General features: G+C 50.0%; 1 protein-coding gene across 1 annotated transcript in view; it reads left to right on the top strand.

Moving 5' to 3' along the window:
- Positions 1–6,211: 6,211 nt before the first annotated feature.
- LOC103581588 (putative DBH-like monooxygenase protein 2) overlaps positions 6,212–10,383 on the top strand; it is a 16,884-nt gene continuing 12,712 nt past the window's right edge. Inside the window, exons 1-6 of the mRNA XM_008563384.1 lie at positions 6,212–6,499; positions 7,449–7,595; positions 8,114–8,275; positions 8,518–8,601; positions 9,527–9,694; positions 9,865–9,967. Of these exons, the coding sequence (XP_008561606.1) occupies positions 6,212–6,499; positions 7,449–7,595; positions 8,114–8,275; positions 8,518–8,601; positions 9,527–9,694; positions 9,865–9,967 (952 nt within the window). The remainder of the gene's footprint in view (positions 6,500–7,448; positions 7,596–8,113; positions 8,276–8,517; positions 8,602–9,526; positions 9,695–9,864; positions 9,968–10,383) is intronic.

Here is a 10,383-nt window from a genome sequence, read left to right as displayed (position 1 = left end):
GGCACCCAATTTAGCCTGCCCAGGCCAGGGCTGAGCCAAACCAAAGTTACAGCCAGATGACCCTCATTTCTGGAGACCTTTGTGTGGAAAGGGAGAGAAAGGCGGTGACAGATGGGAAGAGGAATTAGAACAGAAGCCCTGCTGAGTGTGCTGGGTCTCCCCAACTAATAGCCTCGGGACATGGAGAACTGTGGGCAGATGATGCCCCCTGATGGAAAAACACCTCGCTCACCACCAGCACTAAGGAAACGGCCCTGCCAGCATCTCTGCCCAACAGCCACCCACCCTACCTTAGGGGCGGAGGCACCTTTGACATGCCTTCTCATTGCCCCACCCCCACCTGCATCCCACCACCTGCTCACTTGGTCTACACCTTCTGGGATAGAGAATCTCCCAGCTAAAAGCAGAGGGGCTCAGCTACAGCAGCCCATCCTATCTCCCACCTCTGCAGAGGTCTCAGGACCCCAGGCTTAATTCTCCCTGTCTCTCTCTCTTTATGCACCTCCCAGTTGGTTCCCATCGTGCCTGGGGTCTGAGCCTCCTTGCGGACTCCTGACCCAGTGTATGGCTTACTCAGGTTGCAGACCCAGCTCTGTCTCCTGACTTTCTAGTTCAGCATTTGGTAAGCCCTCCACTGCAGATCCAGACCCTGGTCCTTCCTGAAGGTCTTTACATTTTAATAGATCCAGTTTGGATTGGGGTGTGAGAAGTTTGGATGGGGGGTGGGTATTGAGAAGGGGGTGATTATTCCAGAGGCATGAGGGGGGATATGGGAGTATACATTGAGAGATTCAAGTCACTGCTCTTCTGAGCTCCCAGCATTCCCTCAGGTTTCCTCCCAGCACCCCTCTGAGGATTGATACTGGCATTAAAATGCAACATGCTTTTTATTTATGTGGAGAGAATAGCTAACATCAATTGATTGTTTTCTATGTCCCCCTGCATTATACTAAAGTCTTCACGTGAATTGTACTGTTCAATCCTTGCAGTAACCCTCTGGGAAGGGTAGAGTTACTGTCTGCATTTTACAGACGCAGAAACTGAGTTTAGGGAGATTAAGAAACTTCCCCAAAGCTCACATGTGGCAGAGCCAAGGTCTACACTCAAGCCCTCCAGAGTCTGTGATTAAATCCCTGTGCCATTCAGAGAGTGTTCCCAGGAAGGCAAATGCAGACTCAGCAGGGAGGCCACTGCGGTTAAGAGGCCAGAAGGGAGCATCTGTATGGGGAGGGAAAAGGCTTGGGAGGGCTGTCAGGGCAGAGGAGGAGGGGTTGGATATATGGTTGGGAACCAGGGGAGTCTGCCTATGTGGTTTTTATTCATCTGCCCAAGGAGGGTCTCTCACTGTGTCTTTGCTGCAGGTGCAGTACAGAGTTCTGCCCTGGGTAACGTTGGCCACATGAAGCCTCAGCTCAGTGTCAGTGACCCGTGTGGCCAGGTAATCTGCTCCTGGAAGGGATATTTTCTCCTTATCTCCAGGATTCCGTAGAGTGGCCAGCATCTGTAATTGCCCCTGGAGATCCTGCTGGTACCAGCTCATCCAAGGGTACTGGGAATTCCTCAGGATGCAGCGCAGGGTCTTAGCCCGTCCACGTGGTACCAGAACCCACTGGGGCCTTTGCTCCACCAGGCTTGCCGTGATGTCTGAAATACACAGGCAGGCAGGGCTGGTCACACCCAGGAATAACTAATTGAGCTGAGTCCTGAAGAGGGGACAGAGGGATACTTCCTCAGCGTGAGGGGCTGTGCCTGGGAGGTCTGTGGCAAGGCTGGGTTTAGGAGCAATTTCTGAGCCTATGGCACTCCAGGGACAGGGTCCCTCCTTCTCTCCCTCATCCCACCAAGCGGCCTGCTCAGCTTGCCTTCTGACCTGTACTCACTGCGACCATGAGCACCCAGCCGTCTGAGCCTATGGCACTCCAGGGACAGGGTCCCTCCTTCTCTCCCTCATCCCACCAAGCGGCTTGCTCTGCTTGCCTTCTGACCTGTACTCACTGCGACCATGAGCACCCAGCCGAACAGAATGGGAAATAGCCCCATCCCCTGGCCCCTCAGAGGCTGTCTCCAGCAGGGCTGGCCAGGCGGGAGAGCAGGACACCAGCCTACAAGGCAGCAATCAGTGACTGACAATCTATGGGCCTGAAGCTCCAAAGGGCGTGGCTTTACCAGGAAACAGAATATCTGGTCTCATCTTTTTCCTGAAGTTCGAACCTCAAACTGAAGAGCACTTTCCTGCTTCCTGAGCACCAATGTGTCCTCAAACGCGTGTCCCACACCCCGCATTCACTGAGTACCTTAGAGACAAAACTTGGCCCTGCACCCTCTTGACTGCGTCCAGACATTCCTAGATCAGAGTTCTGAATCTGTGCCTCACATCTTTGCGAGGGATTAAAGCATCTCAGTGCAACCATACAAGGCCCACAGAATTGAACAAAGACATCTCTCATCCACACACTTGGCAGGTACACAGAGGGGCCACAGGGCAACACTGGGCAGTAGGACAACTGACACTCATCTCCAATTACCCGTGATTGACTGTGTGAGGGCAAACGCAAATAAAAGTAAGAGGAGGCTAATTCTCCTTGTGGAGAATAAGAGAAGAGACTCCCCTACCACATTCATTTTCTAACAGCATTTACTTTAGATAATTTGCAATCCTAAATTCTTTCTTTATCTCTTTAAAATGTATGTAAATCTTTTCTAAAGCTAAATAAGCCTCTCGCTAGCCTTATGATCCTGCAATGTCTTCCTCAAGGACCTTCCAACCATTTCTTTGAAATGTTGTCATCAAGAAAGACAGTGCTCCTACCTCCCAATTTCTAAGGGAGAGTAGAAGCCAACCTAGAACCCTAACTCAGCTTGGGTAAGAGCCTAATTTAGGGGTCTAACTTAACTTAAAGTGGATGCCTTGCACCAAGTTGCAAAACTACCTCCTATTATGAAGATAAGGGAGGTTTATTTTTTCTTTGGGTAAAGTTAATTAGCAAACACAAATGACTACCCCAATTCCCAGGTGAATCCAGGATGAACTCTGTGACAAATGGTGCTGTCAAGTCCCCTAACTTGAAGACTAGCTATTGTTTATCTTCAGAACTGGTAAGTAACAGGTTGTGTCTGCTTGGCTGTGTAACAGTGAGATTTCTTCCTGTCTTTGCAATCTCTTAGTGGATTGACTTTGATATGCATCACATTCTGGTTTAATGTTTATTCAATAATAAAACTATTTTTTTCTTCTACCTGTATAGGGAGGTTTTCTGGGTTGAGAGACTTTTTCTCCTTTATTTTTAATAATATTCACTTTTTATTAAATATATTTATTTATATTTAGTTTATATTAATTTACATATGATTACATATTATTTAATTATTTTAATTATGCATTTAATTATTTTTTCCCAGCAACTCATAGTGCTGCCCCTACCCAATAGTGTGACCTTGGGTCTCAGTTCCTTCATCTGTAAGATGGAAATAACAACAAGAACTATTTTATAGACATAAATGGATCCTACAAAAGTTCTTAGAATAGAGCTTGGCACAGACTAAGCACTCAAAAAAGCTGACTTTTATTATTGCAGTGATAAATTTTAAATTCAATTAAAATATGGATTAGCAGTAACTTTTGTCTTTAATCACCTGTTACTTAGTAATTAACTGAGATTAAAAGCACAAGTTTTCATAACTTTTTAACATTAGCAAGAGGCCTTGCTTTTCAGAACTTTGGAAAGCAATAATCTGGGAAATTAGATTTAAAAGGCCCTGTGTCTACTATCTCTCCAACCTCAGCATTTTACAGAAAACAATATGGAGACGCAGAGGGGTATTGCAACTGAACTTTACTATTTCAAGACCGAGGACTGAACTGTGTTCAAACCAGTGCTCCGAGTGGGGTGTCTGCCGCATCGCAGACTCTTGAAAAATGAAGAAGGGAACTGGAGCAGGGCCAGACCCAGACCCATCTCTCTGAAGAGTCCCCACGTCAGGGAGCAGCAACAGCCTGGCCTCCTAGCGATGGAAGCCAGATGAGGGGCCAGGAGCAGCAATTCCTTGAGGCTGCAGTCGCTTGCTCTTCCTTGAGCACCCTGCCTCCTCCCTGAGGACAGATGGCAGGATAAGGGATCCTGGGCCCATCTCCAGTTACAGAGCTGGCTGTCCTGGCTCTCTACTACTCCCCTCCCTCAGCCTTAATCCTGAAATGAGATTGGGATCAGAGTGTCTCCACACCCCTGTTATCTCCCTCCCTGGCATTCCTGTTCCCCAAGGTCAGTGCCTCCCCAGGCTCTGCCTTCCCCTACTCCCCTCCCTCAGCCTTAATCCTGAAATGAGATTGGGATCAGAGTGTCTCCACACCCCTTTTATCTCCCTCCCTGGCATTCCTGTTCCCCAAGGTCAGTGCCTCCCCAGGCTCTGCCTTCCCTTCTTGTCTTGGGCAGCTCACCATCTTGGCCAAGGTAAACCTCTTGTTTCCAGACAGTGCCTAACTCCCTACCTTCTCTGCCAGGCCCAGAGTTGGGGGGCATGGCTGCTCCCTTGGGACAGTTGTTTTCTCTCCCCCCCCCCCCAATGATTACTCAAATGCTCACAGCAGCAACACACAACCTTAGCTGGATCCTTACCAGCTTTCTGGAGCTCTGTAGGAAGAACAAAGCCTGTGCATGCATTGCATGAAGTCATAGCAGATGCTCCAGCATTTATCCAGCCCCATTTGAGCTGAATTCCTGTGCAGAGACGTGTGTTCCAGTGTGTGTTCCCCTGGAACACATCCTCTCCATTGCCTAAAGGAGGACAAACAACTGGGAGTCAGATGGGGTGATTTCCACTCCAGATCAGCTGTGCCAGTCACTAGGAGGGAATAACTCTGTTAGAATGAGACTTTGGGGGCCGGCCCGGTGGCGCACTGCTACAGTGCGCCGCTTGGGAAGCGCAGCGGCGCTCCCGCCGAGGGTTCGGATCCCACATACAGACCGGCCGCTCACTGGCTGAGCGAGGTGCGGGAGCAATGCCAAGGGTTGCGATCCCGTTGCCGGTCCTGGTCCGGTATGGGCGCAACACTGAGGGTTGCGATCCATTGCCAGTCACGAAAAAAGACAAAAAGGAAAAAAAAAAAAAGAATGAGACTTCGGTCTCTTCTCTAAGAAGCCATTAGCCAATGACACCAACTCCCTGCCCCATGGCAAGCCTTGGTAGACACGCACAGCAGGGGTCTGGTGCCTTGTGGTGTCTGTGCTAAGGAAATAATGGAAGGATCCCCAGCCTGAGCAGGACCCTGTGTTCTTGTGTCAACTCCACCACTGACTCGGCGGGTGACCAAGCACTATTCATGTTGCCCCTTAGTGCTCCCACTTCCTCATCTAAAAATTAAGCAGACTGGAATTTTTGGAAATTAAGTGCATCTAAAGTTCCTTTCTACTCTGGTATTTTAATATTCTAATATTCCTTCTGTGCTTTTATTGTTTGCTAATACCCATGTGCTTGTAAGCAGGGAGTTGAGCTAAGCCTCCAGTGAGGAGTCACAAAACATGATTCCTCTGAAAGGCAACTCATGGGAGAAAAGGTAAAGCACAAAGCATCCCAAAGGCACATGCATGGTTCTCACTTCCCCTCTTCTGCCCCTCACCTCCTTTCCTTCTTGCTTCTCTCCAGGAATGGGCAGAAATTCAAAGCTGCTCTGGACTTACCTATCTGGAAAGCTGATTATGGCTGCTTCACCCCTAAGTGTCCTTCCTGGGATTAGTGGGAGATGGAAATCATAGTCTTCCCCCAATCTCCCCCTCCGCCCCCAACTTCTCTCCTTCCTCCATTGTGCTGGAGGCTGAAAGGCTAGGTTTACATGCAGTCCCATCCCCCTGCTAGTGCCTCAGTTCTGTATGTGAACAAAATGGAAAATGCCTGTAAAAGCTGGAGTAGTGGTGTTAATTCTGCAGGGTTTCCATTGGCAGGATGCTGGCATGGGGGTGGGTGGAAAGTCTGAATGATTTATTCCTGAGAATTTCAGGCCTGGCCCCTGTTCCAGAGTAAGAGCACCCTCTCCGGGCATTTCTCACCTCCAGAGTTATGTAAGTGGCACCACTCTGTACCCAGAGGATAATCAGCTCAGAAAAGCCCCAGCCTGTCCCTCCCCCATGGCATAGTGCTGGGCACAGGCAAAGGCCCATATAAGCCCAGAGCTCTTGAGTGTCTGTATGCAGGAGAGGTGCTCCAGGCCCCAGGAGCCATGACCTGTGCCCTTCTCTTCAGTCTTTTCCTACTTCTGGTCCTGGAAGCCCCCTCCCAAAGCAACCACCTTGGCCCCACATCTCGTCTGCGTTATTCCAGGTTCCTAGATTCTTCCAATGTCATCTTCCTACGCTGGGACTTTGACCTTGAAGCTGAGATCATCACTTTTGAGCTCCAGGTCCGGACAACTGGCTGGGTGGGCTTGGGTGTCACAAATCGCTACACCAACGTGGGAGGTGATCTGGTTGTTGGAGGAGTCTTGCCTGATGGCAATGTCTATTTCTCGGTAAGTCTGAGGGTGACTCCCTTCCAAGGACGAGGGTCTTTGTTGGGTTGAGGATGGCTTTATGTCCAGAAAAGACTCAAACATATTCAAACACACTCCCAGAACTCCAGCAGAATGCTGATCTCTCTCTCCAGAAATGGTCCATTGCAGTTTGCAATCTAAGTCTTCCAGACTACAGACCTCCAAGGCTGCTGAGAGGATGGAACCATTAGACTTTGAGAGACAGTCTTGCATCACTTACTTGATCATAGCCCACTAAATGCAGGTCACTGAGGAAGATTTAAAACTATTTGAGACACAGTCCCTGTCCTCAGTTTCCTTTAAGCTCAAGCAGATAGACTACAGCATGAAAATAGCCCAACAACGACAGCAGCAGCAATAGCTTAAAATTGTTATACACTTTGGTTAACCAGGCGTTGTTTCAAATTGTTTGCATTTTAAGCCTTATTAGCATCACTATGAGGTAGATTATTATTACTATCCCCATTTTGCAGGGAAAAAAAGTAGCTCACCCATCTCCCAATCTCACCAGTTCAGAATTCCTAATCGTTATTCTGAAAGGCACTTATGTGGGGAAGTGTCATTTAACAGTACAAGGTAATGTATGTTAAGAGCCACATAAGAGAGAATGAGTGGCACAGACAGTTCAGAGAATACATGAGCTTTCAAGGGTTAGGGACACAGGAAAATTAGAATTTATGGAGATGAGATTTGAAGTGGGAGAAGTAAAGCAAGGTCAGGTGGTGAAACTCCATCAGACATGGTCCATCCTCTTTCCCGGGAAGCCACCCCTGGTGTCATGCTGTGTCCTAGGAGGAAACTACATAATTAAGAAGACCTGGGTTCTGCCACTTAAGTATACTGGGGGAGCTAAAGGGACATCTACTGCCCCAAAGCACGACCACTTGGGGCTGCAGGTTCTTACTCCTTGACCTTCTCTGGACCCCAGGATCAGCACCTAGTGGATGAAGACACTCTGGGGGAGGATGGGAGCCAGGATGCTGAGCTGCAGGGGCTAACGGAAGATGCCGTCTACACCACCATGCGCTTTTCCAGGCCCTTCCGCTCCTGCGACTCTCATGACCAAGACATTACGGTAAAATAGGGAGGGGTCAAAAGCATTTAATCACAAGCAGCTTTTCCTTCTGGGAAGGTGTAGTCACCCCCAATCAGGCAGCCAGTCACAGTTCCTAGGACTTCTGTCTCTCTCAGTCTTCCTGGGTACTGCCCCAATTCTGCCACCTCTTGACATCCACAGTGAGACTTCCCGCTGATTCGGTGCCCACCATCCCCTCCCCAGTGCTCCCCTCTTGAAGAACCCTGCCCAGTTTCATTGAGTTTTAGAGTGTTCAGATTTAAGAGTTTAGTACAACCCTTTCATTTTACAGATGTGGACACAGGCATAGAGAGGGAAAGTGAGAGGGAGTGTCCTTGTTTAACATTGCTAGCAAGTGAACCTCAAAGCAGAACTAGAACCTGGCTAGTTCTCTCTCGGAAGCTCTTTTCATTCCACCATGTAGACGTGAGCAAGTGGCTCGTGTAGGTCCTTGGGTGCAGGTAGGTGTGAAGTGCTGCTCGTGGGTAGCAGCACCTCAATGTCCTCGGCACCCCCAGAGTGACACTGTGAGGGTGCTGGCCGCCTATGGCCTGGATGACACTCCGAAGCTGGATCGGGAGCGCACTTTTGTCAAATCCATCTTCTTGCTACAAATCGTCCACCCTGATGATTTGGATGTCCCCGAGGACACCATCATCCATGACTTGGAGATCACTGATGTAAGACCCCCTTGGGCCCACCCAGCCACCTGGGGCTCCCTTCCCATAGTCCCACACAATCCAACCCCTCCTCTTGCACCCTATATTCAGTATGTTCCCTGGTTTAAGGTTACTCTGACTCCCCTCCATCCCCTGAGGGCTGCCTATCTGGCCCTAATGTGGACTGCTCTTCCTTGTCCTTTCCCCTGCCTTTTTGGTAGCCTCACCCCCACCCCGCTCAGCTTCTGTGCATCCTTCCCCAGTTCCTCATTCCAGAGGATCACACCACGTACGCCTGCACCTTTCTCCCTCTCCCCATCGTTAGCAAGAAGCATCACATCTACAAGGTACAGGGAACAAGATGGGGGGGTGTTGTCAAGGCAGGTGAGGGCACTCGAGCAGAGCAGTGGGCAGATCAGCTCTGAGATGCTGTTTGGAAGATTGCTGGAAGGACTGGAGGAAGCAATGGGAAAGCAGCTGGGAAAACAGGGGCCAGGCGGGGTGTGGTGGGGGTGCTAGTTACATAATTTCCTAAGCCCAGAACGGTAACTCCCAGCACTATTTTATTTAAGGCCCAAGATGCAACAGACATTTTGAAGATGTTTAGTAATTAACAAGTGCTTGTACAGAACAAAGTATCAGCCCCACCCTGGCCCCAGAACAAGCAGCTGGGAAAACAGGGGCCAGGCGGGGTGTGGTGGGGGTGCTAGTTACATAATTTCCTGAGCCCAGAACGGTAACTCCCAGCACTATTTTATTTAAGGCCCAAGATGCAACAGACATTTTGAAGATGGTTAGTAATTAACAAGTGCTTGTACAGAACAAAGTATCAGCCCCACCCTGGCCCCAGAATTGTGCTCTCTTAGCCCAGGAAGAGATAAAGGCAGGGAGGGGACGTGGCCAAGGACAGTCAGGAGGTCAGTGAAGTCTGGCTACAGTGAACTCAAACTTGGTCACTCAATTTCACATCTGAGTGATTTCAGTCGCAGTCTCGGCTATAGTGGGCTGATTGAGGTTACTAAGGAAAGGCAGAATCTTGGAACGTCCCGGCTGGATTTAGCATGCTGTGCTCTGGGGGAAGAGGTGTAACGGGGCGAGAGTTGACAGAAGAGTCAACCAGCGTGGGCAGGACGATCATGGCTTGGGGAGCCAAATCAGAAAGAGGAATGGAGAAAGTGGGGAAGGGTGTCACCGTTTTATTTGGGGGAAAGGAACGAGGAGAATAAGACATGGAAGGTCTGGGCCGTGGCCTGCTCTCCTTCCCCTGGCCAGTTTGAGCCCAGGTTGATCGCCCGCACCGAGACGCTGGTGCACCACATCCTGGTGTACGCCTGCGGCAACGCCAGCGCGCTCCCCACCGGCATCAGCGACTGCTACGGCGCCGACCCCGCCTTCTCGCTCTGCTCGCAGGTCATCGTGGGCTGGGCTGTCGGGGGCACCGTGAGTCCCGCCACGGGGAAATACGGAGCGAAGGGGTGCATGCTGTTGGCAGTGGGGATTGCTGGGCTGAGGGAGGACCAGGGGGTGCGCTAGGAAACCAGGGCAGGAGCCCCGGATCCCTGCACCTGGTTCTGCGCCCTCCTTGCTGCCGAATCTCCTTCCTCCAACAGAGTTACCAGTTTCCAGATGACGTGGGCGTCTCCATTGGGACCCCCTTGGACCCTCAGTGGATCCGACTGGAGATCCATTACAGCAATTTTCACAACCTTGCTGGTGAGCGTCCGGAAGATTTACGAAAGTGCAGCTGGTGGGGCGGGCTGGTTCCTTCAGGATTTGAAAGCGTGCAGAGGAAGATTTAACAACCTCAACTTTTTTTTTTTTTTTTTTTGAAGCTCTTACAACAAGAAAATGGAGGGGACACATCTGGGTGGGAGGGGGGAGAGGGAGGAGGGAGGGAGGTTTTGGTGATGGGACACAATAACTAAATACATTGTATATTGACAAAATAAAAAGAAAAAAGAAAAAAAGAAAAAAAGAAAGCGTGCAGAGGGATGCATGCTGACTTGGTCACAGCCCCACCCCAGCTTTCCTGGGCCTCTTTCTCTCCACCTTGTGACCAGCCCTCCTCCCTGCTGAGATTGTTCCTTTCTGCACCAGGTGTGTACGACACCTCAGGGATCCGAGTGTAC

The sequence above is a fragment of the Galeopterus variegatus genome, unplaced genomic scaffold (assembly GCF_000696425.1).
Source record: "Galeopterus variegatus unplaced genomic scaffold, G_variegatus-3.0.2 Scaffold13406, whole genome shotgun sequence".
In the NCBI taxonomy this organism is placed as follows: Eukaryota; Metazoa; Chordata; class Mammalia; order Dermoptera; family Cynocephalidae; genus Galeopterus; species Galeopterus variegatus.
The sequence above is the reverse complement of the archived record's forward strand: the minus strand, read 5'-3'. Positions and strand labels throughout refer to the sequence as shown.